The following is a 27,090-nucleotide window of genomic DNA, read 5'->3' as shown; positions in this document are numbered from 1 at the left end:
GTTCCCAGGCCCTCGGTGTCTGTTTGAACTGCATATAACTGAATAATGATGATTGTCTGTGATTGCTGTTCTTTCACCGATGCCAGCGCTTTATCGCTGCTATTTAGGTCCTATATGTTTGTCACACAGCAGCAGTACAAATTTGACAACAAATCTGATATTGGTGAACCTCTCATCATTCACCACATTGAAAAAAATATTTTTGATATGTACCCAGGCATATTTGATACATATTAAAATTATGAGGGATGTTAGAGTCTCTCAGCCCACAACAAGAGGGTGGTCAGTCTATTCTGTGCAGAGTTTACATGTTCTCCCTGTGCATAAGTGTTGCCTCTCGGTTCTCTGATTTCCTCTCACAGTCCAAAAGTATGTGAGGTTAACCCTAAATTGCCCCAGAGTGCAAATCTGAGTGTTTGTGTGGTTTCCTGTCCCTGTGTTTTCCCCATCATGCACTGGCAGCCTGTCCAGGGTGCATTCTGCTCCCACCAGGAGTCAGCTGGGATTGAAGATGGATGGATGGATGCATGCCTAACGAGGGGCCCACAGTGCGGATCTTGCCCAGGGCCCCCCTGTAGCCTTGTGCCGACCCTGTAGCTACTGGATTCCCGGTGGTTTGTGCTGCTCGGTCTGCCGCTTCGCCCTCCTGAACAGAGGTGCGCAGTAATGGACCAACATGCTGGGAAATAAAGAGGAGGAAGAAGATAAAGGAGGCGTCGCAGCTGAAGAGGAAATAAAAATCACAGAAGAAGTGGCGCAGCCTGTGGGGCTAGTGGGTGGAATGGCAGCTGGCACACATGATGGATAAGACAGCGGTTTTCTAGCGCTGTTTGCGGTCATGTCTCCTTCGAAGCGGGCACGCGCCTCGCATTATGTTTGAGGTAACGTGGAGCTCCGTCCGCCCGCTGTTTGATGTGGATGTAGCAGAACGGCTCCGGCTCACAATTAGCACGGTAGACGCAGCTCGTTAGGTTGGTAAGCAGACAGACACTTCATCGCCCTCGGCTGACGAGCAGGACACGAGTTTACACATAAAACAGCACATATAAACCTCTCCGCGCTCCTGCGTGCAGCCGCTGTTGTCATCGCTGTTTTAGCGCTAGCACGCTAGCGCGCGACGGACGGCTGTCAGTAAAGTGAGCTAAACATTAGCGTGTGTATTTATTATTTCTATCAGTGTCGCAGCCAAACGGGGAAGCAAAGCAACTTATTTTGTGGTAATCGGTTGATTTTGAGGAACATATCCCACTGACAGCCCGGGGATTGCTCGTAATGTTGACGGACGCTCCAGCTGCCGGTAGCGGGTTCGAGTCTGGTGTTACGGAAGAACTCGTTCTCGTGTTAACCGGTGCTTTAGAGTCTGTTGTTGCTGCTGATAACATAAAATATAAACGTATTTCCATTCGTAGAGCAAACCAGATTGGAGTGCAACGTTATTATCAGTAATTGTGTGCCAATCTATTTCTGTAAACATTGTATAGTTCGACATTAACTCACTCAAATGCATTCAAATCCTCCTGCAGTAGTGCTTGTTCTCACTGGATCAAGTCAAGTTTCAAGTCTATCCACGGAGGTAATTCAGGAAATGCTACTGTAATCTGCACAATCACAGTAACGTCTATCAGAGAGAACCAGCAGACGTCTCGGGTTCATCTTTCTATTTACTGTGGTTTCCAAACTAAAGTCTTGCTGTTCTCTCGTCATTTTTCTCAGTGGTGTTCTTTTGAAGATTTTCTTAAAACTTAAATCACAAAGAACATTCTGGCTGATTTCCATGTAGGTGATGGGGACAGTTCTCAACAACTACTTTTATCTCACCATAAGGAGAGCTCTTCTTTTGGAATATTCCACTGAACTTCTGTTTCTGTCTTCATAGGATCCTGAAATTCACAACCCATTGCCACTGAGTCTTTGCGAAAACTGTGATGAGCAGACTTTACAACATCAGACTCCAGGAAAAGTGGCATCAAGCCCCGAGGCTCCCGATATCCAGGTGATCATCAAAGAGGAAGAGGAAGGCTGGACTGTGAGTGAAACCTGTGAGTGGAAAAAATCGTCAATACCAGCCCCAATTCAATAGGTTGATGTGTGTACTTGGTCCTGATCTGTCCTGTGTTTGTCTTATCCTGCAACGTTGATCACAGATGAGAGCCTCACTGCAGAGGGAGAAAAACAGGACACTCCTGCAGACGTTTGTCTTTCCCACCTGGAAGCATGCAGGAAGGAGAGCTCTGCTTCAGTGAGGAGATGGCAGGCGCTGTGCTGTGAGGACGGCGGCGGCTCGCTTCGGTGTGGCCTCAGCTCCGCGTCGAGAGAGGAGCGTCGCAGAGACACGCCGGCGAGCTCCGGCGAGAAACCCCAGACTTCCCGTCGACGTGGAAATGTGACTGAGCATCGGCTCAGTAGCGCAGGGGAGAAAACCTCCTCCTGCCTGGAAGATGACGCGAGCCCCGAGGACAAAATCATCATGAAATCCCATCAGAGCTCTCCAGCAGAGGAGCGGCTCGCACACGACCCGAGCACGTCTTTACTCCCACAAGCAGAACCGTGTCACAGGAAAAGACCAGCACCCTGCCAAACAGTATGTTCACATGACGTCGAGATATTTCTACCAACCCTGAAAGGCATAAACTGTTTTTACTATGTTCATCATGTTGATTTCGTTTCGACATCTCTCTTCTGTTTTGCACTGTGACCAGCAGGTTCTGTGGTATCATGAGCACATTGATCGATTCCCGTTTCACCAAGTTCCTTCTTCACTTCCTCTTGACAGGTTAGAAAACCCCAAAGATGCCTTTCAGCTCTGTCTTATGCATTTAGGACTCCAGTGAACGGAAACGCCCGAGGTCACACGGACTCAAGGTGGCGTCTCCAAACTTAGACGACCAAACGCTCCATTTGACCGTCAGGCTGCAGGCCGGCGAGGAGGGAGGTGAGGAGGAGGAGGAGAGTCGAGATGAAGAGGGAATTGGAGGTTTTATCAACTCAGATGGAGAAGTGGTTGAGTGGGATGCCAGTAAGTAATTGAGAAAACTTTTTTTTCCTTTTCTTTTTTAAAACTGCACCTTTAGTATGTTATGCATCACATATTTGTCTAATTACTTGCTTTTTTTAATATAACAGGAGACAGTCCAGATCGAAGCTCTGATTGCACAGAAGGTCCTCAGCTCCGTAAGGTAAATATATATATATATAACATAAATAAAGACATGCTTTTCAAAATGCTGATCACAACAAAGAAAGCTCTTTCCATTACAGACCAAGTGCATTTGAGTTTGAGCAAATATTCAGCAGTCCTACATACGTCTTGTTGCGTTTCGCCCCGCACGCAGCATTCCTTTAAAGCTGTATTGCAGGATATCATATTTGGAATCTGGACTCATGATTTAATGCCTGTGGACTGTAAGAACTGTACAAGACACAAATCAAACAGCGTGTTAGTTCACTCATTGTACTTTAAGAATTGCCATCTGGTGAAAAAAAACAAATATTTATACACACTTTAACATTACTTTGTAGTATTTTATCTACATGCTTTGGTCCAGTGCTACAAATCCAGGTGTGAGCACAGAGCCAATTGAACCGGTTTGTGAACTTTCTCTCCGTAATTTAACTTTTTTCCTGTCAATATTGTGACTCCGGAGCTGTGAAAGTGCCTAAAACCCTCCAGAAGCTCCTTGGTTGTCGCCGCATTGTTTTGTAAATCCTGACAGTGACCAGCAGAACGTTGCTGTTTCCGTCTTACCTTTTGATCGTACCTCAGAATCTCTGCGACTCAGTGACGGGCGGGTGTGTTTAAAGTCATTTCTGATTTCCCATCACAGGGCGCCGTCCTGCCTGAGTCTCAGCTGCAAGGCCAAAGCCAGAGGGATGGCGGCAGTCCGGCGCTCACCATGGAGGTGGTGTCGGTGGGGGAAGATGGAGAAAGGGAGGAGGAGGGGGAAACGCAGGCAGAGGGAAAGACTGCGGCCGTCTCTTCTTCACACCGTGGTAAACTCAGTCAAAGAGGAAAAATAAAACCAGCTTGTGATGATTGCGGTCCAATTCTGACGCTGTGTTTATGTGTGAGCAGGAAAGAGACAGAGAAGAAAGAAAAACGTTCCAGTGGGTTCTTCGGTCAGCTCAGACGCAGAGAGAGACGTTCCTGCAAACGCTGGTGGGTGACTGGAAGTTTATATGTGTGGAAGTTTATATATTCTGTTGCTGTCAAGATGATATTTTCTCTTGTTTATTCGATTCGAAAGCGAAGAGAAGAGACAGAAGGAAGAAATGTGAAGCGGCACCGGTGTCAGATGAAGACTTGGATGCAGAACCAGGAAGTGAGTGTTCCTCGCTCCATTCATTAAACGTCCGGTGAAGCTTTTCTGTATATTTCACTATATTCTGTGTTTTGTAGTATCAAGGCGAACTCGAAGAAAGAGAACTTTACGGACCGTAGTCGAACCCGAGGAATTCACCTCCAAACCGGCGCGCCGAGTTCCTGGTAAGACGACTCGCTTCTGTGTTTACTACGACTGAAATGAACCCAAAGACGATATTATAAGTAAGAGTTTCGTTTATCGAGCAATTTTTAAGAATCCCCTCAACTTTTTCTCGAAGAAGTCAATAAACTTCCATAAAAATGCTTCAAAACAACCTGAAAATGTCTGACTCACAGTCATGTGACAGCTGGATCTTTTAATTGGTTTTACAATTGTTCTTTTTTGACAGCAAAGCGATCCTATAAAAAACGAAAACCCACCACACCATCTGCTGAAGAGACAGGAGAAAGCACAGGTCTTTGCCCGGGTGAGAGCAAAAAAGGCATGTCTCTTTCTTAAGCTTTCACACTTTCATAAGTTTTAGTCTATTAGTATTAATATACTGTTAGATTGTAAGTCCACATGCTCATCATTGAACTGAACAAGCCGTCTAAATTCCCTTTATGTTCTCAGGAAAGAAGCGCCCCGGCAGGAAGATGGTCCGCGTCCCGATAGAAATACCTCCCGAGCTCCTGAAGAAGCCCAAAGAGAAGATCGAGTACCACTGCTCGGTGTGCGGCAAAGAGTTCCCTCACGCCTACAAACTGGAGAGACACGAGCTGATCCACACGGGCGAGAAGCCGTACTGCTGCTCCATCTGTGGCCGCGGCTTCAACCAGAAGGGAAATCTCAAAACGCACTACAAAGTTCACTTGGGTCAGTGCTGAAATTCGCAGATGAATACCGCCAGACTGAGGCTTCAGAATCAGTTCTTGTTGAAATGGTGCTTCCTTCTAAAAGTGTATTTCCTCCGTAACGCGTGAGCGGTTGTGTCCTTGCAGGTCGTAAAGGCGCCGTGGACTTGGACGACGAGGTGGATCCCGTAGCGTCAGAACTCTCCCAATACTTGAAGTCTCTGCCCGGGGAGTCCAGGATCCGCTCGTCCCTCCGCTGCCTGGACTGTGGAACAGAGTGCGAGAGCCAGTCGGCGCTCCAGGCGCACCACGTCACGACTCACGCTCAGGCGGCCGCGGACCCGGACGAGACCGAGAGCGGCGCGTCGGAGCTCCTCTTCTGCCGCCGCTGCGGAGTCCAGTTCGACCAGAAGGACAAGCTCGAGGAGCACATGAAGACCCACGTCAAGGAGAAGCCCTTCTCCTGCCCCGACTGCGGGAAGAGGTTCATCAACGAGAGCTACATCCAGATCCATCAGCGCATCCACACCGGGGAGAAGCCCTTCCTCTGCTCGCAGTGCGGCAGGGGCTTCCACACGGCGTCCTCCCTCAAGCTGCACGAGATGCAGCACTCTGGCGAGAGGCCCTTCGCCTGCGCCGTCTGCGGCAAGACGTTCCGCATCAACTCCTACCTGACGGCGCACTACCAGACGCACATCAAGGACCGGCCCTTCGTCTGCGGCGTCTGCGGCAAAGGCTACTCCCGGGCGGAGGAGCTGAAGGTCCACCACAGGCTTCACACCGGCGAGAGGCCCTACCGCTGCGGCGAGTGCGGCAAGAGCTTCATCTACCGCCAGGGTCTGCGGCAGCATCAGCGCACGCACGCCGGCAGACGCATCGGGCCCACCAGGCAGCTCGGGCGACCCAAACAGCAGCAGGCCAGGCTGGACGTCCTGGCACCCGCAGGGACGATCTGCTGAAGCGCCCTCCCGGTAGAAAGCGCTCGCAGGAGATTGTGCCTCTTCCCTCTACTTCCTCCATACTGCAGAGAAGATTACTGTGTCTGAAAACATGTACTACAGATCCAGTGGGTAGCCAAGAACCGTCGAGAAGCTTACCGTGTCGTCTCTCTTGTAATCACGTTTTGTACCCATGTTTTCATGTTTACTCTTCTCTAGTAGCCCATCTGTACAATTTGAGTGCCTTTGTATCCTGCATGCCAAATAACTGATACGTAATGTTTAAAGTATATGCACTATATCGCTCTTTTCAAATCCATGTGGATGGAATACAGACATTTTTCAGTAACACTGGCTGTTGTTTTTTTGCATTTCGAAGCACCTTTCTCCAGTTTTATCAACACTCTGCCTGCGTCGTCTCGTTCGAGGTTGCAACAGGGGATTATATTCTTTCAGTACACCCTGTTTCCCAGCATTAAATGATCACAGCTGAGCACAACATAGTTATCATTACTACAGTTCTGTTTCTGGAATAACTTCAATTCATTGACCCATATCAGCCAGTCTTTTGCCATCCAGTTCAGACAAACAAAAGGTTAGTTAGAGCGTAGATCAGGTTATGTCAGTCCTCTGCTGGTATTTGGTCATTATGAAATATACTGTTGTAACAGACTGATAGAAAGTCACTGTGTCAGAGGAAAATCCGAACTGTTCTGCTTTAGCTTGAAATTTCTCATACTTATAGTTTGAATTTATGAGTTATGGCCTTACAAATAAATTCTAATTTCATCAAGATTATACATACCTTGAATACTGACCAGTGCAATCAGTTCATCATTTCTTGTCTTCCTATGAGTATATGCTCATCAACTCTGAAAACACAAAGTTACAGGAGAAGAGACAGGTGTTGTTAACTCATGTGTCACCATCCATATACACAGTAATTCACAAAGAGAAAGAAACTCATAAAATTACATTAACATCATAGCAGTGCAACAGAAAACAAAAAATCAAAAAGACTAAATTCAAGCAATACAGACAAAGGCATGGATGGATGGAGCTCTTTTAATGAGGGAGCATTTTGAAGCAGTTTTTTTTTTTTTGATATAAAAGAAAAACCACAAACAAATGAATTAGCAGCTCTGACAGGAGATGACTGAGACTGAATCAGTGTGGCGATGCTGTTGGCTGGAAGGGAAATGTGGAAAAATAACACAGAGTAATGTTCAAGGTGACACCCAGACTTTAAAACTGTGATCAGCTCCACTTTGTCATTGTTTAGTTTGAGAAAGTTGTGTAAGATCCAGGATTTGATGTTCTATACAATCACAGGAGGAGGTGGATGGAAATGAAGTCTTGAATATCATCTGCTGTTCCAGTGAAACTGCATGCAATATTTATAGAAAATCTAATTTACGTTATTCAGTAAAGTGAAAACATGGTTTAATAGTATTATCAATTCAGTTAAATTCCGCTTTATTTAAGTGTCAATTACAACATAGACACATTACATTTACAGACACTTTTACAGAGCAAACCCAACAGATTTAGTCAAGCTGAAATAATTTTACAAGACCTTTCTTTATTCTTGCTAGAAGCAAAAAAGTTTATCATAAAATATAGTCATATAATCCCATTAGATGAAAAACATGCAAGAAAAAAATGCATTTGTAGCTCTAAAAAGTGATATTTTTCATGTAAAAAGTTTCACATTGTGAGAATGGAACTAGATTATATTTGATACACGGTTTCTTTTTAATGTCTTTATTTAGTTTATTTGTATTTTCTATTATAAATCTCCAAATGTCCCCCTATTTTATTTTATTTTATTTTATTTTACTTTATTTTATTTTTTTATTTTATTTTATTTTATTTTATTTTATTTTATTTTATTAGTTGCTTATTGCTTTATTCATGTCTTTATTTTTGATGAAATCTTAAGGAAACTACAAAATGTTTATTCTGGTGAAAGCTGACTGGTGTTTCAGATTAACTGGTTTCCCTGTTAACTGGTGATCGAGTTCCTTTAGCAGCAGTTGTGGCTGTGATTGTTTGTATCAGTAGATGTTAAAAACACGACATAAAATCCGTATCTGTCCTGGTGGATTCCATTTAACCCGTGCTCTTAAAAAAAATGTTTCGAAGTGTCGCAAATTTTGTGAATTTCAGTGTAGCGTCTGCTGTTACCAGCGGCAACGACTGACGCTAAGGGAGGCCGGTCACCAGTTAACGGGGAAACCAGTTGATCCGTAACACCGGAAGTCCTGGCAGGCTAGCTGCTAATAGAGAGGTTGTCACCAGATCCAAACGCTACTTTAACTTTATTAGATAATATGACAGCGATGTGACACTTTGCCTCGGCGCACAGGGCAGAGCCATGTGAGGGAGACAGAAGTGTCGCTTGGCGGGTTTGTTTCATTAAACTTCAGCGGAGCGGCTACTTTGTTAACCTGAGGGGGAATCTATGCCGAGGTTGGTTCAAATGTCTTTTGTCTGTTGTGTTAGCTAGCGGAGTTAGCCTCTGTTACTATGACACTGGCGGCTCGGTGGTCGTCATTAAACCGGCTTTAAAACACGAGTGAGACGGAGCTGCGGTTTGCAGCTGGAGGAGGCGAGCGGCTGGAGCTCTTGCTCGCTAATCTTTCGCGGGTAGTGAGCGGAGGCCAGCGCTGGCGGAGCGGGGTCCCGGTGGAGGGAGGTGGAGGTGGTCGCTGACCACAGCGCTGGTCACCGCTGCAGCGTCCCCGCAGAGCCGCCTCCTCCAGAGGTCAAGCTGCCCGGGCTGCAGCCTGCCGCTGCTCCCCCGGGGCGAGGGGCTCATCTCGGGCTGCACCAACAGGTTAGTCAGGGCGCTCCCCGGATTAAAGGACAGTCCGTGTGGCTGAACTGGATGGAGCTAAATGACTCCCACCCGCCCGCCCCCTCAAGCTAGCGCTACCGCGGAGCTAGCCGAGCCGCTCCGTGCAGATCCATGACCGTTTCCCCGAAAGGTTTCTAAATCAGCCCCCTGAATCTGCACAGGAGGTGAATTCGACACTGTTGTGCGGCTTCACAAGTTTCACCGTGTTGCGGCTCAATTTGAAGGAGAGCTGTCCTTCAGCTGTGAAAGGCCCGGCCGGGTCCACCGCCCCCTCATAACAAAGCATCCGCCTACTGAAGTGTCCTTGAGCAGGACAGCGTGTGTCCTCCACACACAGCGGCGCTGGAGGCTAAACCTCCATTTAAAACCCAACCAGCATCCCCGGGGATTATCTGTGGGAGTGACCCTGCGGTGAAACAGAAACAGCCTGAAAGTGTGTTCTCCTCTCCCACATCATGAACTGAACTCAGATGCAGTAATCTGTTTGTTTACAATCATTTCACATCAATTTCAACTCTTGATTTAAAGCCGAAAGCCTGATAAAGCTTATGAATAAAGAGCCACAAATGTTTTAATATTTTGATTACTGAATGATCTCTGTGGTAATCAGTCTAAACACTTTCAGCTGTTATTGATAGACTGTGAATAGAATTATTTCGTATTTGAAAATAATTATTAAAACTGTGGAAAAAAAGATTCATGAAACTGTGATTAAAAAATACATACACATAGATTATTGAGTTATTGTGGATTAACGACAATGTGAAAATTAAACCGAAATATAAAGAAACTAGTATTTTTAATTAAATGTTGTTTTTTGGGAGTTTTGCACCAAAATAATTGTCACCTGGATTACAGATGACATTCATCCCACTCTGAGTGTAATATCAATTACTCACTGTCATATAAATATGCCAGAATGGAAAGGATTTCTTTCAGACTAGCAACAGTTACGAAGCTAAACACAGACAGATTAATGTGGGAGAGATTAGAGTCTGATGGAAACTTTTGTCATGATTGAATATGATAGGTAGAATAATGGGCATAACTCTCATCTTTTCTGTAGTTTTGCCCCTGTATATTTATGTCTTTACATGTATTGTTGATTGTATGAAAGTCTGTTCACTCACGCTCCATTTCTCACACTCGGCAAGGTGGTATATTTGAGCGATGGGCTCTGAAAACCCAGAAGGCTTCGGACCGGCCGTGATCCTCGTGGAGGAAGATCAGCAAGAAATCGGAGGTCTGATCAACTCTGACGGGGAGGAAGTGGACCTCTCAGATCTCAGTGAGTAAACAAACACAGCCAGAAGAGAAACAGTCTTATCAGACTCATGCAAAGACGAACAGTGACACGTTTGCCAGAGAATGGGGAAACATCTCAAACATACATTTATGTTTAAGATAGCCAAGGTTCCTGTTTTAGGGAGAATTGGTGTCATTTCCATCTGTGTTTGATCTCGTCTTGTGTCTGTTCCTGCAGGAGTGGGTGCTATCCCCGGCCTGCTGTCTCCTGACGGCCCCACAAAGCCTTGTGGCCACAGTGAAAATGAGAAGCTGCCGTCCCTCCACAGCTGCTCCGTGTGCGGCAAAGACTTCCCCTACGCCTCCAAGCTGCAGCGCCACCTCCGCACCCACTCGGGAGAGCGGCCCTTCCCCTGCTCCATGTGCGAGAAGAGGTTCCCCGAGAAGGGGCTCCTCATGATCCACGAGAGGGTCCACACCGGGGAGAAGCCCTTCCCGTGCACTTTCTGCGAGAAGCGGTTCGCCAGCCAGGGCGAGCTGCGGCTGCACCGGCGCACGCACACCGGCGAGCGGCCGTACCACTGCTCCATCTGCCTCAAGAGCTTCTCCCGCCACTGGCACCTGAAGACGCACTTGGAGGCGATGCACTGCGAGGTGGTGGCGGGCTTCAGCAGGAAGAAGTTCCCCTGCTCGGACTGCGAGAAGAGCTGCAACTCGGCGGCCGAGCTGAGGGACCACCAGAGGACTCACACCGGGGAGAGACCCTTTCAGTGCTCCTTCTGCGACAAGCGCTTCGCCCTGTCGGGCACGCTGGTCCGACACGAGCGCCTCCACACCGGCATCACGCCCTACCACTGCTCCGACTGCGGCAAGACGTTCGCGCAGCAGTGGACCCTGACCACGCACATGCGCACGCACACGGGGGAGAAGCCGTACAGCTGCACGCAGTGCAGCAAGTCCTTCGTGGCTCCCGGAGAGCTCCGGCGCCACACCCGCATCCACACCGGAGAGAAGCCGTACACCTGCGCCGACTGCGGGAGGCACTTCTCGCTCGCAGGGACTCTCAGAAACCACAAGCGGTCGTGCACGCAGACCAAGACCGAGCCGGCCGCGGACGCCGCCGCAGACCTCGTCCAGGAGGGAGCCGGCGGATCGCCCGAGCAGGAGGCGCTCGCCGACGTCCTGCCCGAGGTAGTGCCCGAACGCCGCCGTGTGTCTTTATCTGCTGCCACTCCTGATGGATTTGTGTTTTGCAGGAGTCCAACAGCCGGAGCCTGCCGAGCGAAGCTGAGCCTCGGCCCTCCGACAGTCCCAGCTGTGTCAGAGCGGCTCCTCTGGAAACGGAAAAACGCCCAAAAGAAGCAGCGGACCAGCCGGAAGACGCGGCGTCCAGTCCGCATGTGAATGTAATCGTGAAAGAAGAGGAAGAGGAGGAGCCTCTGTTTGGTACAAAAAAAAAAAACTCAAGCAACCATCATTTTTACACAGGAGTGTGAACTTTTCTGATGTTTTGTTGTGTGTTCTTCAGCAGAGGAGGCTCCACACCAGCCGTCTGGCGATGATCTGAACAACACGCCGCAGAGCCCTGAAGAGCGGCTTCAAGAGAGCGTCACGGAGATCAGGATCAGAGTGAAGGAGGAGGAAGACGAGCCTGTGAAAAGTAAGAACAAAGATCACACTTTACTAATGAACTTTGTCTTTATATTTCATATCTGTGGCACTTTTTAACGTCTTCATCTTCAGAGACACGTTTTGATTTTAATTAAAGTTAGACTTTAGATTAGTGTGCAACACAGCACCCAAATCTGAGAGATTATATTTTTTCCCACTTGAACTGTGGCCGACTGTGATTGTTTGTTTGTCCTGTTTTGCACCGGGGGGGGGGGTGAAGCGTGCCTACACGGGGCGTCGGAGCAGCATAGTGCAGAGCGGTGCTCACAGGGCGCCTATGCCTGATTGCACTAATAATAAAAAAAAATTAAACAAAACAAAACAAAAAACAGTGCAGGCAGGTAAAACAACACTTCTTTTTTTTCCTACACACTGAAACAGACTGGAACAAAGTGTCGGTAACTCTAAACATCAAACAAATGTTGTATAGTTCAAATGACCAGAACCAAACCCTCTTCTAACAAACGGGCTAAATCATGTTATTTAATTACATCTAAAAGCTCTGCAGATAAGCTCACATTTTTTCGCTAAACAATTTCTCACATTATCTGCTCAAATTAAATGAAATAGGCTTAATTGGGGCGACAGTAGCTCAGTTGGTAGAGCCAGAAGGTTGGCGGTTCGATCCCCGCTCCCGCAGGCGTAAAACTGTCGTTGTGTCCTTGGGCAAGACACTTCACCCATCTTGCCTAGCATGAAAGTTGTGAGAGTGAATGGTTGGTGGTGGTCGGAGGGGCCGATGGCGCAGATTGGCAGCCTCGCTTCTGTCAGTCTGCCCCAGGGCAGCTGTGGCTACAGCAGTAGCTTACCACCACCCAGTATGGAGAGAATGAATAATGCAGTGTAAAGCGTCTTTGAGTGTCCTGAAAAGCGCTGTATAAAACCAATGCATTATTATTAATTGCACTGTGTAGGGTCCATTCAACATCGCAACATCCATGCAAAAACAAACACTAAATTAAATAGAATTAGCCTTTTAGATGAATAAAAATAATAATATAATAATAACCTAAAATATTACAATTAAACGAAATAAAAGTCAGCATTAAAAATGAGAATTGAGTAACAGAACCGTCTTTTAATAGCTCAATTATCTGGCTACTTACTCGTTTAAGGTGGAAAGCCATGTTGTTGTGGAGTGATATGAAAGGACACAACTTGCATTTGACTTTTTTTTGGATCATCTTTGCCTTGTCTGAAGTTCTGTTTTTTTTCCCAACATTGTGAGCCTTTTAAAGTTAAGTCAAATCACCACAGAGACGCTGCTCTGTGAAGGAGCTCTGCACAGAATCGGATTGTGCCACTCACCATGGTGGTTCATTCACAAACACTAAATAGATAGAATATTGAATAAAAGTACAAGTAAATTTTTCCACAGTATATTTGATAGGCTAACATGTATATCAAATAGGCTTTATATCATGTTTATTTTGAAAAAAAACAAGCAATTCTATGTAAAATCAGTCATTCAGCACCCCCATACAGCTGGAATGGAATGGTCCTTGTTTAATAACCACATTTTTTCGATGCTTCTAATGCGTGATTGGCAGTCGATTCAGACCCCTTCGAACAATCATCCAATCGTAGACTATGTGAGGACACCCCTACTAAAAATAACAATCTATAGTTTTACCCAAAACCAGTTGTTGCGTTTATGTAATGTATACATTTTTTTCAATAACACACTTTATGTCATAGAATAGAAAAAGGAAAAAATCCTAGAATTAAATTCTTAACATCATTGCTTTGCTAGTTGCTGATTTAAACTCAATCAAATAAATGATAAATGAGCAAATACAGTTTGTACATGTTGAAGCTTCACAGGAGATAAATAAAATTATTTTATTTCTGTCTTTTCACCTCATTTGGTTTTGCAACATATGCGTTTGTGTTGTTACATTTTTTCATGTAGTTTTATTGGCAGGTTTGGTCTCTAACATCCGAACTGGGAGCTGTCGTTTCTTCTCACCACTGCTGTTACTTGGATCATTTTTTCCTGTCCTGATTTTTGGTAAACCTTTTATATTTAACCCATTGTTGTCGTTTTAATCTCCCTTCAGTCTCTGCAGAACGTCCGGATCCCGTGGCTGACAGTAAGAAACGCAGCCCGCCAGCCCCCGCCGTGCCCGAGCCCGTCAAGAATAAAGTGAAAAAAAACTCCTACTGCTGTGGCCTCTGCGGGAGAGACTGCCACAAGATGTCGGCTCTCCAGATCCACATGCGAATTCACTCGGGAGAGAAACCGTACAAGTGCGCGGTGTGCGGGAAGCAGTTCACCCAGAAAGGTCAGCTCAAAGGTCACCTCAAAGTGCACACGGGCGAGAAGCCCTTCTCCTGCCCCGACTGCGGGAAGAGCTTCGCCCACTCCGGGGCCATGAACAGACACCGGCTCACGCACACCGGCGAGCGGCCGTACCACTGCTCCGTGTGCGACCGCAGCTTCAACCAGTCCGGCCGGCTCCGAGAACACGAAAAAATCCACTTCGGGGAGAAGTTTGACTGTCCCGAGTGCGACAAGAGCTTCACCCGCGCGTCCAGCCTGAAGAACCACTTCAGGCTGCACACGGGCGAGCGGCCGTACGGCTGCAGCGTCTGCGGCCGAGGCTTCAGCCGCTCGCAGAGCCTGAGGCTCCACAAACGCAAGCACGAGCAGGACCAGACTGACGGCGAGTCGGCGTTCAGCGCCAAGAACGACGACTTCTTCCAGAGCGACGACGACTCTCCCATCAACATGTGCATAACGGACAAAAATGACTGATGTATTTATGTATGTATTAATGTTCCAGTTGCAATATTTCGACACTTCAGAGAGTAAAACGTGAAGCTATTAAAGGGGAAAGAGACTACTTCTGTGACTTGACCACCTTTTCTTCTCACTGAATTGTCCAACTTTTAAATTAAGTGTGAAACTCCCAGAACAGCCGAGACGGGTGAGGAGCAGACTCATGTCAGGCCACCTCCAGCAGCTCGACGCGCAGCGCCACGCTAACTTATCACACCAATATTTAACGAAACCTTTGTAAAAATTGCTAAGTAGTGAATTTTCGAAGTCATACTCTGATTTATCACTCTGTGTTCGATGCATTGGAGTATTAAACCCACGTTTAGAGTGTTACGGTAGTATAAATGACTCTTTAAAATCTGTGATTTCATTTGTCATCGGACTAATTGTGTGTGTGGAAACTGGACTGAAGATTCGTTTTTATGCTCGTCGGTCAGTTTAGGAAACAAGTCAAACTGGAGTTTCTCATCTAGTCACGATAGACACACATCGAACCACAGGACTCTTGTCCACATAGCAGCGTTTTTGAAGCATCACAACTGATTTTAATCGTTTTCAGTGTTGCTTTTTCTCTTTTTGGATAAGCTAGACATTTCGTGCTTTACAGGTGCCTTTTTTTTTTTTTTACAATCAACCAATGACTAAACTATAGTGAATAAGAATATATGACTAGATGTGTTACTGGTGTGTGTAGAGAACAGATGGAGTCGTTGCTGGTAGACATTATCGGTTGTTTGCTTGTATCACACGGGGTGTTGACAGCTCGCCGTCAGCTCGCCATGGAGTTAAATGTTTACTTTGGAGTGCAGTTACTGAGATTTCTTGTCTGATGGGTGTACTGTTGTTGGGCTTACTTCTGAGGCCTTGCCAGAAAAACAAAAAAACAAAACCTGCTATGTGGACACGGACAGTGGTGAATACGTTTTAACACTGCTAGTTAGTGAAAGTGGATCCAATATGCTGCACAGTTCACTGCTTCGAAACTTTAAGCTCTGCTGTCGTGCAGCCTGTCTACTCTAATCTGCAGACATGCCGTTTGAAATACTTGTCATTTGACACCAGCATCATTGAATGCAGCAGTATATGGTTTTAACCCACTTCATCACAGATGATCTGATGTGGTCTCTGGACTCCAACCGAAACTCCAGTGAAGCATATTGGATCTACCACATCTTGAGTTGGGTTCACCAGGTTCCGACTCCTCCTGGAAGTTCAGTAGCCGTCCTGAAGGAAGGAATGTGTTTTTCATGCTGTGTTGCAGATGGCAATAAATTGAAGCAAAGTAGATGGTAACTTTTTCCCAGTGCTGCTTCTGTCTAATTGTATTGGACATGTGATATACTGAAAAATAAAAGTGAAAGTGCTGAAGACTCATTCATTTGAAGTTTTATCAATATGGAGGCATGGATTTCTGCTGAGTGATTTATTTAATTTGATCGTTGACTTTTGCAGAAAGCTTAGTTTATGTTTTCTAGTTTATAAGAGTGTGTATCTGCATCCAGAGGGGAAGAGAATGACATGCAGCTGGCCTTTTTTGTACTTGATGGAAATATCTGGAAAGGAGGATAGTGATCTGTGCATGTTTCTGTATGCATCCTCACCACCTGCTGCAGCTCCTCCATGTTCTCTGTACAGCTGGAGATCGCAGCAGTAGGTCAGGAAGCACTCTGTCTTTTTCTCTTTTACCAAAGAAGCTAAATCAAGCATAAAATTAATATGCGTCTAAAAGAAACATTCAGATTAATAAAATGTTCTCCTGCTCTCAAAAGCAGCATAAATTACAGGGAAAAAAATTCTGAGCTTTCCACAAACCATTTTCTTTTGACTGATCTTAATTTCCAATCAGTATTTTTTTCTTGAACATGTTGAAATTCTTTGAGTCGGACTCTTAAAAAAAAATTCAGTGATGTTAGTCTAGAAATTTGCTATCTTAACCAAGCACCCGAAGGTTAAAAAAGAAAAGTTGTTGAAAGCATTCTCTCTTTTATTCATTATTATCGAGTGACTTAAAACATTTCGTGGTTGTATATATATTTTTTAATTTATTAATGTCACGTGGTTCCCTCTCGTTCTCGGTTTTGTTTACATTCACATGTGACGCACAGAGCGTGAGTCAGACGTGAGGCGGAAGTTGTATAAATTCCGAGGCGTCCTGAATGCGTCGCAGAGGTAAACAGAAGCTGCTTGAGGTCGGCTACGTTGTGCGACACGCTGCGCTCTGAGCGTTTCTTCTGGGGTTTTACGGTGGCCCTGTGCTCTGTAGCCGCTGTGCACGTGCGCGTGAAGCTGACAGGACACGCGGGGTAAGTGCTGCAGACCCGCACACTGCTGCCAATGGACGCTAGCTGAAGTTAAGCTGCTGCTAAAGTTAGCCTTATTTACATCGCATTTCTCCGCGTTTAGTTTCCGTATCGGCTGTTTGCCGTGTGTGTTTTTATCTATTTAGTAATCAATGTGTGAGCAACCACTCATTTCAACCTAGAATTCTTCCAGAAACCAAATGTGTCCTCTGTTGAACTTTGACATTCATGTTTGTTTTTTTTTCTGCGCTGGGCTAGCTAAAGTTAGCTTCAACTACTGTTCATTTGAAGTGATGCCCCCTACAGCAAGGCAGTGAAGCGTCGCATTGTTGATTACCAACAAGGCATTAAATACAAATGTATTTTAATTTTTCTTCAGAGAACGGGATGTGTGCTCCTGCAATTTTTGTGTTTAGGCTAAAGTAAAAGGCTGCAGCAGAGCTCAGCAGCTGAACTCGTCTCTTTGTGTCTTCAGAGTTAATCTTATTTAAAGTTCCTGCTTTAAAATGAGTATTTCTCAATCTGCTCATAATTCAAAGGAATCCGATTGATTTCACTTCCCTTTTCTTCTACCAACTGCAACAAGTGACTATGTTGAAATCTGACCTCTGTCTTTAACTTTTACCTCTGTTTGCCTCTCTCTGTTTGTCTCTCCATTTCTCTCGCTCTCTCTTTGTTTCTCTCTCACACACACACAGATTCACTCCAATTCATTCACCATGGTGTCGTACAAGCGCCTGAATCCAGAAGATGTCCATTTTTCCACCTCGGTTTTGTCCGAGGAGCGTCGTCCAACTCCAGAGGAACTTCCTGTGAGTTCATGTCTGCTCACATGGTTGTAATCATAGATACGTACAGTATATAGCTGTAATGCTGCTGATCTGTCTCTCTGTATGCACTGCTGTCGAGTCTATGCTCTCTCCCACATTGAGTGATCCACAGTCAGATTGTACTTTCCCCACGATAATCCTTCTGTATTCGTGTGGTATTGTAGGATATAAACTACATGTATAATAAAAGGTGATTTAAAATACAAACATAGAACTACCACATTTATAAACTGTAACTCACTGATACCGCCCTGGTGTTGTAATCCACCCAGTGTAATGGCAGTGAGTGTGACCTGGCATAACATCAACTAATAAAACTGACAATAAAGCAATATAGTGCCAAGTTATAAAACTGCAGTGATATGAAAAAAAAAACCACTGTGATAATGCAGGGCTGCTCAATAATGGCTTGAACCTGGTGCTGTAAACTGGAGTTTCACTGCATTTTTCACTCCTGTATTAGAGAGCAGTTTGCAAAAGTGAGGAGGAGTCGGGTCTTACGTTTTAGCTGGTGCATAGGATGATGTCCTGGCAGGAATGCAAATAGGGTATTTTTAGCTTTCTCTTCATGTGTGCAGAAGACATTTATGTAATGGGGTTTGTAGTTGACATGAGGACATTGTCATAACCGGAAGCACATCAGGGGATTCAAACCTTCAACTCGTGGACCAAAACCAGCCAGCAGAGAGGCCAATGTGGCCTGCAGGATAAATAGGATAGCATTAAAATAACAGACATTAGTGCAATCATTCAATAAAAGTAACCATTCATAAGGATGCAGAGCCGTGCAGAAGACTTATAGCATGATCAAATCAAATCAAATCAAATTTTATTTCTAAAGCGCCTTCCAACTGCCAAACGGAGCACAAGGCGCTTAACAGAGTAAAACAAAATAAATAAGTAAAAACACTTTAAGACACAAAGTACTAAAAGGGGCTAAACATCAAACGCTAAATGAAAAAGGTGCGTTTTGATGATGAGAGGGGAAGTGAAAGCTCGCTAGCCTGCTGTGAGTTAACTAGCATTAGCATGAAAGCCATACCCTGATGGGCTTGTGAAAATGTTCACAAAATGTAGTCTACAGGCAAAAACTGTGCAGATGAGATTTCAGAATGTACTTTCTCTCACTGAGAAATTATTCATGTTACATTTTGTATGATTAATGATGTTATAATTTTTATGCTTAGCCGTGCAGGCAAAGGTTTCCTCAGCCTTATGCACCAGAAAATGCATAGTGGACAAATTCATAATAGGAGGAAAAACATCTGTTTTATGAGCACTATCTTCACAAATATTTACTTAATTGATAAATGTAATTGACTTTTGAGCGATCAAAGAGTTTGTGCAACTTGGTTATTGAGGAACTTAACTGCTTCATGATTTGGGAGAGTAGTTTATCAGACCGTCTTTTCAGTTGCTCGTCCTGCTCGGGGCTGATCTCAGGAGACATCGTGGACGTATCACAGAGCAAATGTAAAAAAGACGCATTCACACCTGCATGCAGTTTAGTGTCCAGTTAATGTTTTTGGACAGTAGGAGGACCAACAACCGGGAAACCCAAACCAGACTAGGACTTTGGACATTTTCAGTTCAGTCTTTCCAATAGAAAACATTGAACAAAGGGCTTTTTTTACTGCTTTTGTAACAGTGCTGTCAGTCAATCCCACCTCTTTTTGAGCAGCTTCAACCAAAACGGTATCACTGTCTTTGAGTGTGTGATATTTTAAAATCAATACGGGCCTGAGCACAGCCCCTTACACAGATAATGCCTCTAATCTTCATGATGAGGTGAGAATACTAACCGCTGCACTTTTTGTGTGCATGCTTTAGTCTTTCTTTCTCTCTCTGCTCTGTCATTGTAGCTTCAGCAGATGATCTTTTGATATAACATGGCTATAATAATGTTGTTTCTCTGACTGACAGATGCTCCTTATCTTGGATCTCCTGTGGTTTTCAGGTCCTGGAGCCTGAAGGGGCCTCGCTGCTCCCTCGCCAGCTGCCATGCTCGGTCACCACAGGCCTGCTGGTGATCGGCTGCCTGCTGCTGCTCCTCTGCGGCGGCTGGCTGCTGGGCACCATGTTCTGGCTTCACGGGCCGTCCAGCCAGCAGCCGCACAGGCCTCCGCCGCCGGTTCCCGGACGAGCGGCGAACTCCACAGCGCAAACGCCCGTCAACGACTCTGCGGCCGCCTCCCGCAGGGAGGCCTGCGGCAGGACCCCCGAGGCGTGGAGGTTCGACTGCTACCCCGAGCGAACGGTGGTGGTGACCCGAGAGCTCTGCGAGGCGAGGAACTGCTGCTTCATCCCCGCCGCCGCTCCGCCCGCCTCCAAGAAGCGCCACCAGAACGGGATCCCGTGGTGCTTCTATCCCGCTGACTTTCCCTCGTACTCTCTGGCCTCGCTGGACAAAACGCTGCTGGGGCAGAAAGGGAGTCTTGTGAAGGAGGTGAAGACCTATTACCCCGGAGACATCCTCACGGTGGAGGTGGAGACTCGCTATGAGACAGACTCACGGCTGCACGTCAGGGTGAGTCCGATCCCACAGGTTCAGTCTTCCTCTGTGACTTCTTAGACAAAAAATTAGCCACTAACCGTTGAAATCTTCTGCTTTTTATAAACATTGAGGTCAGATTTTTTTTGAATTATGTAGCAATAATCAAACGATACCCATAATTTCTCCCAGCATCATTTTAGTAATCGGTTCCTGATGTTATTGAAGATGATCATAATAATGAAGAGAAGGGCTCAGGCAGCTTTTTCTCATTTGTTTTATACAATAATCTTTGGAAACACACCAGGGCAATGAAGCTGGTGTCAAATTACAAGCGTGTGATGTTGCATGTTGGCGGTGCTGCGGAGTTTTGAGAATACTGTTGTACAGCTGCCCTCTAAGCCCTTGTTGTGTGAATGTGCTGATCTCTCCTCCAGATAACCGACCCATCCAGTTCCCGCTTTGAGGTCCCCATCCCGGTCCCCGCCGCCACCAAGAAGGCTGAAAACCCCGACTACGCCGTGGAGTTTTCCAAGCAGCCGTTCGGCCTCATCGTGACACGGCGCTCTACGGGAACAGTGATGTGAGGCCCGCTTGAATCAGACGCAGCTCTAGATAGTATGAAATAATGGGGGAAAAAAACGGAACCAGAAATGTTAAATTATCAGGACAACGTCCCCAAAAAAATAATTTGAAGTTGCATTCATTGTCATTGTTAAATGTTTGGCTGCAGGTTAACCAGATCCTGTGTTTATTTTGATTGCAGCATGTGTGATTTCTGTTTCTCAAATGACATTTGTGAGTGTGTGTGTGCAGACTAATGTGTGTAATTTAGGTTTAATGATTACAGAATATGAGTCCTAAGGTTTCTCTTCAGTGATGTCAGTCTTCGCCTCAGACGGCCTCGTAGTCACCTGCTGTTTATACGTCTGAGTCGGTATTTTATTGCCCTCAGTGTAGACTGGCAGGCTGTGTGACAAAGTGATCATCCATGGTAACGTCCTGTAAAGCGTCTGAGCTGCGCTGAAGCCGCCCGGCTCTGTTCTCTCCCGTCAGCCTGAACACCACCGTGGCTCCTCTCTTCTACGCCGACCAGTTCCTGCAGTTCTCCACCTCGCTGCCCTCGCCGTTCATCTACGGCCTGGGCGAGCACCGCTCCACCTTCCTGCACGACGTCCAGTGGAACACGCTCACCATGTGGGCGCGAGACGTGCCCCCCATGGTAACCCCGCCTCCTCTGATTCACCGCCCTCTCTCCTCTGAGCCTGACTTTAACGCCCGTGTTGCTCGCGGAAATGCAGGAAGAGACGAACCTGTACGGGGTTCACCCGTTCTACCTGAGCATGGAGGAGGGAGGAACTGCTCACGGCTTCTTCCTGCTGAACAGCAACGCCATGGGTCAGTCCGCCTCACATCCTCATTAAATCTCACTACGTGTCTGATCTGACCGGCGGGTCAAGAAAAATAGCAGACGCTCGTCTTTTGTACGGTTTCACATGTCCTCAGCTGACATTTGAAAAGCAGAAGTCTTTAGAATGGGGTTTCATTATTGATTGTCTGTTTAACGAGAGAGATCGGTCATCACGCTCTTCCCACTGATCACATGAAGCACTGCTGATCTTAATCATTTTGACCGCTTAACCTTTTTTTTTAATTCCATCAGCAACTGCGGTCTGAGGTTTTGATGTTCTTCCTCCTCCCGGTTGTGTTTCTGTTGATCTCTCTCCCAGTCAGACGGCACATCAACCAAGATGACGCTCTATAAATGTGAATATACGTTTGATCTCTGCGTTTTCTCGTTGCTTTCTTTCAGACGTGGCCCTGCAGCCCGCCCCGGCGCTCACCTGGCGCACCATCGGGGGGATTCTGGACTTTTACGTCTTCGTCGGTCCCGATCCTGGTTCAGTGATCCAACAGTACCTGGAGGTTATCGGTGAGTAGTAGTCAGAAAACCGATAACATAGATATCTCTGCAGCCTTATGTTTTCACTCAGTCACTCTGCTCCTCGCATCTTTTCGTCACTGTCACCGCAGGAAACCCCGCCATGCCCATCTACTGGGCTCTGGGCTACCATCTGTGTCGCTGGGGCTACAACACCAGCAACTCCACCTGGGAGGTTGTGAAGAGCTTGAGGAATTCTGGGATACCTCAGGTAGCGTTTGGGGGATTGAACGGCGTCACAGTTTTAACGAGCGAGCCTCCAGCTGCTGCTCGCTCTGACCGTGTGTGTGTGTTGGTAGGATGCTCAGTGGAACGACATCGACTACATGGAGCATTTTATGGACTTCACCTTTGATTCTGCAAAGTTTGGAACGCTGCCCGACATGGTCCAGGACCTGCACGCTCACGGCCAGCGCTACGTCATGATCCTGGTACTCACACACACGAGGAGAAGCTGTCCTGGACTCGGTGTGTGTGTGTCTAAGTACTGCGTGTTTTGCAGGATCCGGGCATCAGCAGCACACAGCCTGAAGGATCATACTGGCCGTTTGACGAAGGACTGAAGCGAGGGGTTTTTATTAAAGACGCAGAGGGAAAAACACTGATTGGAAAGGTGAGGCGTGAGTCGCAGCAACACACAGAATCAGAGCGTTGAATTCATCCAGCTTAGCTGTGCTGCTGAAACCTGTACTTCCATCCATCCATCCATTCTGTAACACACACACTCTTGCTGTCTCCGCCCAGGTGTGGCCCGGCCTGACGGCGTACCCCGACTTCTCGGACGAGGTGACTCACGAGTGGTGGTACGACAACCTGCGGCGCTTCCACGACAAGGTGCCGTTCGACGGGCTGTGGATCGTAAGTTTGAGCTCGCCGCACATTTTTAATGAAAGCTCCTCGCTGTAGCTCCTCCCTGACTTTGCCTCGTTTGGTTTCAGGACATGAACGAACCGTCCAACTTCCTCGATGGCTCCACTAACGGCTGTCCGGAAAACAGCATCGAACATCCTCCGTACACTCCGGGTGAGCGGCGTCTCACAGAGAATCGCCCAGGGAGTGAGTTTGAAGTCGTCTGACTGTTAAAAGATGTTTCCTCTTTTCTCTTCAGGCGTTTTGGGAGATTTGCTGCGAGCCAAAACCGTGTGTGCCACGGCGCAGCAGAAACTCTCCCTTCATTATAATGTTCATAGTCTCTACGGACTCATGGAGGCTCAGGCTTCTGCAAGGTTTGGATCTGTAACACACACACACACGGTGAGAAAATCCTGGTGATCTGTGGGAAGTTTGATCTGTTTTCTGTCTTGTTTTTCTTTTGGGTGCAGCGCTCTGAAGCGGATTGTGGCGAAGAGGCCTTTCGTGATCTCTCGCTCCACCTTCCCCAGTCAGGGGATGTACTCCGGCCACTGGCTGGGAGATAACAGGAGCCAGTGGAAGGACCTTTACACCTCCATCGCAGGTTGGAAGTGCTACACAGCAACAATACTGGAACACACTATTATTAGTTAAAAAAAAAAAAAAAAAAATGGACAAAACCCAGTTTTTGTGACGTTTCGTCCAGTTTTAGACGCTTTTATTTTGATAGCTTAACGTCGGTTTTGTCATCTCCACTATCCTCCGTTCTCCAAGGCATCCTGACCTTTAACCTTCTGGGCATCCCGTTGGTGGGAGCGGACATCTGCGGCTTCAGCGAGGAGCCGCAGGAGGAGCTGTGCGTCCGCTGGACGCAGCTGGGCGCTTTTTATCCCTTCACACGGAACCACAACGCCATCGACATGCAGGTGAGGCTGGACGGCCGGGAATCGACCGGCGGCGTGTTCCCCACGTCATCCTGCTTTACAAAAAACGATCGGTTTCACAGGCGATGTGAGGATGATGGACATTTAAAGCAGTATAAACTGAAATAACTTCAAATTACTGTATTTTAAATATTTAGCTAAGAATTTTTACCTCCTATTTTTATTATTACATAAAATGAAAACATCTGTTAATGAGCAGAGAGGATTGTACTATATAGCATTCAAATCAATATACATAATACAGTAACACATTTCCTGTCCTACACATAAACAGAACGAATGAAGCACTCAGTAAATACATTAACTTGAACAGTTTAAAATCTTAAAAGTTAAAGTTATTTTAAAGGTTTTCCTGATTATCAGGTGAACTTTAGATCAAATATGATGACATGTGGGAGTTTAATCATCACAGATGAATTGATTAATAGTTGTGGTTGATATAATGTTTCTATTTGTCAATATTACAGACCTCACTTTGAATGATCTATTTCTGTCTGTCCAGCCTCAAGACCCGACGGCCTTCAGCCCGCTGGCCCGGACGGCCATGAAACAGGCTCTGCTGCTGCGGTATTCCCTCTTCCCCGTCCTCTACACGCTCTTTCATCACGCACACCTCCACGGACACACTGTAGCGCGACCGCTCATGTTTGAGTGAGTAACTCTGAAGACACAACCTTTAACTCTGTTATTATTCTTTTACGTTAAGGATCAGCTTCGTGTGTGACCTTGATTTTTTTTTTTCCAAGATTTCCAAAGGACGTCCAAACTTATGCGATCGACAAGCAGTTCCTCTGGGGGAAGAGTTTACTGGTGACGCCGGTTGTGGATCCTGGAGTGGACCAGGTGGTCGGGTACTTCCCGGAGAGTCTGTGGTACGACTTCTACACGGTGAGGCCCGACTTTCCTGTGCTCCTGTTAATGTAACGCTCCGTGAATCTCCCTGTTGCTGAATGGTGGAGGCAGTGTTTCCTTGAACGACGGTGTTCTTGAACCTCTCAGGGCGATTCTGTGAGGAGTAAAGGGGAGAAGCTACAACTCGCAGCTCCTCTGGATAAGATCAACCTGCATTTGCGTGAGGGTTCGGTTATAGCAACACAGGTGAAGTGAAATCAGGACTTCATTTGTTTTTCAAGGCAAATTTCTGAAGTCAGAACTCGGCAGCTCACACCTCCTCTGCTTTTATCAACGATGCCATTCTGAGCAGACTCCCAACCTGACGCTGTGGGTCAGCAGCGGTCAGCCCCTCCACCTGCTGTCGGCTCTGTCCGACGACGGCTCGGCCGGCGGCGATCTGTTCTGGGACGATGGGGAGAGCATCGACACCTACGAGAGCGAGCAGTACGCCTACATCGTCTTCAACGTGGCTCAGGTGATCAGCTGAAGAGTGCTCAAGCTCCGGATCATCTCACTGCACAACACTTAGAATCCTATCAATTTTTTTTTTTTTTTTGACAGACTGTGGTGGCAAATTTTCTGTTGTGACGTAAATTGTAGCGAAAATGAACCGTTTGCAGGTTAAAAGATGCTCTAACGTCATGAATTCAGAGGTTCTCTTCTCCTCGCCTGTAACCTGGAGCTGGCTGTGTCTCCGCAGAAGGTCATGACCTCTCAGGTGCTCCATAACCACACGGAGGCCACGTTCATCCCGGTGGCGTCGGCCTCCTTCTACGGCGTGAAGGAGAAGCCGAGCCAGGTGCTGGTGAACTCCCAGGACGCAACGTTCAACTACAGCGACAACCAGGTGAGTTTAGGGCGGATTGAGTCGCCTCAAAATGGAAATACCGAGGGTAAAGCGGTTCGCACAAAATGTTTTAAGGGTTAAAGCAGCAGGAACGACCTGGGGTCAGTGGTTCCAGTCCATCCTCTGATCTTTTCTCCCGTTTCCTCTCTGCAGGTTTTGACTGTTGCAGATCTCGGTTTGAAGCTCAGTGAGAACTTCACCATCAGCTGGAGCTAAAACTCTCCGTCCTCACTTCTGTTTCCTGCTGAAACGAGAGACGAGTGCAGTCAGGATGGAAACGCTTCTCATCGTTTGGACTCTTTGCTCCACGGCGCCGGCGAGGAGACTGGAGTTGGACTTCCTGGAGAACAGAGAGGAGAAGTCGGGACACTGGGACGCATGCTCACAGATTCCGACCGAGCTCAGCTTGACCCTTAGGACTTTTATTCTAATCTTTGATTCAATCCATCCAGAAAGATGAGGTGCAATAAATGAATGAGAGGACGATGTAGAATCTGGAGGCAGTTCAAGTTTTTTCTTTGGTTTTGTTTTTTCCATGCTTGAAAGTTGTTTACAGTGTATTTTGCACTTTTTGGATGTAGACAGAGGTGCCTTACGATTCCTTTCTTGCGTGTTTGTGAGCAGATTTTAGATTTTTTTTTTTCTTCTTCGTCTGTGTTCAGCTTTAAATCCGGCATGTTTCCATGTCCGCAGACGGCGGTACTGATGTGCATGAGGCGTGCTGAAACTGCAAAGCTAAATGTTGTTCTATCCTTTTAACTGTGGTGTTTTTAAGTTTGGAATCTTAACACAGATGCTGTAAAATGCTTCTCCGAATTTTTAGGGCTTTTTTTTTTTTTGCTTTTTAAAAAAAGACTGAATACCAGCTGGGACAAATCTGCACCTTAGCCACATCTGAGAAGCAGCTCGCTGTGAATTAACGCCGCAAAACTGTGCAAAATGGCCGATTGTATTAAGTAAACTGTGAAACCAAAAATGAGAAGTATTTTGTGACGCTCTGCGTTTTCATTTTTTGTAAATGCTGAAATATAATTAAATGAAACAACTAGAAGTCTGTTTGTTTCCCCTCGTCATAATAAACTGAAATAGTATTTTCCAGAGTAATTCTTTTTACAAGTTTACTCTGCGCCACAACTGAAAAGCTTTCAAGTCCACATTGAAAGGTTATTTTGGCAATGTCCTATCGATCTGGCCCTCTGAAGATGAACTTTGACTGTATGTAGCCCTTGAACAATCAAATCCCTTTTAGTAGAAAATGTGTTTGATTCTGATTTAATGAATTTCCAGGTTTCTTGAAAGAAAAAAAAAAAGGCAGTGAAGTCCAACGACCAGTAGATGT

General features: G+C 46.3%; 2 protein-coding genes across 2 annotated transcripts; both read left to right on the top strand.

The window, feature by feature from the left end:
* The first annotated feature begins 899 nt into the window (after positions 1 to 899).
* On the top strand, positions 900 to 16,021 carry LOC115389504 (zinc finger protein Xfin-like). Its single transcript, XM_030092904.1, has 18 exons — positions 900 to 1,573; positions 1,877 to 2,039; positions 2,145 to 2,581; positions 2,821 to 3,016; positions 3,124 to 3,176; positions 3,825 to 3,990; positions 4,073 to 4,156; positions 4,245 to 4,319; positions 4,397 to 4,483; positions 4,711 to 4,803; positions 4,935 to 5,177; positions 5,303 to 6,109; positions 8,833 to 8,932; positions 10,120 to 10,242; positions 10,438 to 11,389; positions 11,455 to 11,644; positions 11,727 to 11,858; positions 13,930 to 16,021. The coding sequence occupies exons 1-18, from the start codon at positions 1,502 to 1,504 to the stop codon at positions 14,625 to 14,627; spliced, it is 4,671 nt and encodes a 1,556-aa protein (XP_029948764.1). The 5' UTR covers positions 900 to 1,501; the 3' UTR covers positions 14,628 to 16,021.
* Positions 16,022 to 16,808: 787 nt separating this feature from the next.
* On the top strand, positions 16,809 to 26,805 carry gaa2 (alpha glucosidase 2). The gene is made up of 21 exons (XM_030093465.1): positions 16,809 to 16,954; positions 17,650 to 17,763; positions 19,739 to 20,308; positions 20,710 to 20,855; positions 21,329 to 21,494; positions 21,574 to 21,670; positions 22,086 to 22,205; positions 22,307 to 22,425; positions 22,514 to 22,645; positions 22,717 to 22,827; positions 22,959 to 23,072; positions 23,153 to 23,237; positions 23,323 to 23,440; positions 23,537 to 23,670; positions 23,841 to 23,992; positions 24,513 to 24,661; positions 24,757 to 24,898; positions 25,010 to 25,108; positions 25,215 to 25,379; positions 25,605 to 25,751; positions 25,905 to 26,805. The coding sequence occupies exons 2-21, from the start codon at positions 17,671 to 17,673 to the stop codon at positions 25,965 to 25,967; spliced, it is 2,922 nt and encodes a 973-aa protein (XP_029949325.1). The 5' UTR covers positions 16,809 to 16,954; positions 17,650 to 17,670; the 3' UTR covers positions 25,968 to 26,805.
* Positions 26,806 to 27,090: the final 285 nt, after the last annotated feature.

Source organism: Salarias fasciatus, chromosome 6, assembly GCF_902148845.1.
Source record: "Salarias fasciatus chromosome 6, fSalaFa1.1, whole genome shotgun sequence".
Lineage (NCBI taxonomy): Eukaryota > Metazoa > Chordata > Actinopteri > Blenniiformes > Blenniidae > Salarias > Salarias fasciatus.
This window is presented reverse-complemented; position numbering and strand designations above follow the sequence as displayed.

Coding starts and splice junctions, on each gene's coding strand:
- gaa2 (XM_030093465.1), top strand. CDS start 17,671: ATGGTGTCGTACAAGCGCCTGAATCCAGAAGATGTCCATTTTTCCACC. Junction 20,856..21,328: donor CGCTCTACGGGAACAGTGAT/GTGAGGCCCGCT, acceptor CTCTCCCGTCAG/CCTGAACACCACCGTGGCTC. Junction 23,441..23,536: donor GAGGCTCAGGCTTCTGCAAG/GTTTGGATCTGT, acceptor TTTTGGGTGCAG/CGCTCTGAAGCGGATTGTGG.
- LOC115389504 (XM_030092904.1), top strand. CDS start 1,502: ATGCATTCAAATCCTCCTGCAGTAGTGCTTGTTCTCACTGGATCAAGT. Junction 2,582..2,820: donor GACCAGCACCCTGCCAAACA/GTATGTTCACAT, acceptor TTATGCATTTAG/GACTCCAGTGAACGGAAACG. Junction 4,484..4,710: donor ACCGGCGCGCCGAGTTCCTG/GTAAGACGACTC, acceptor CTTTTTTGACAG/CAAAGCGATCCTATAAAAAA.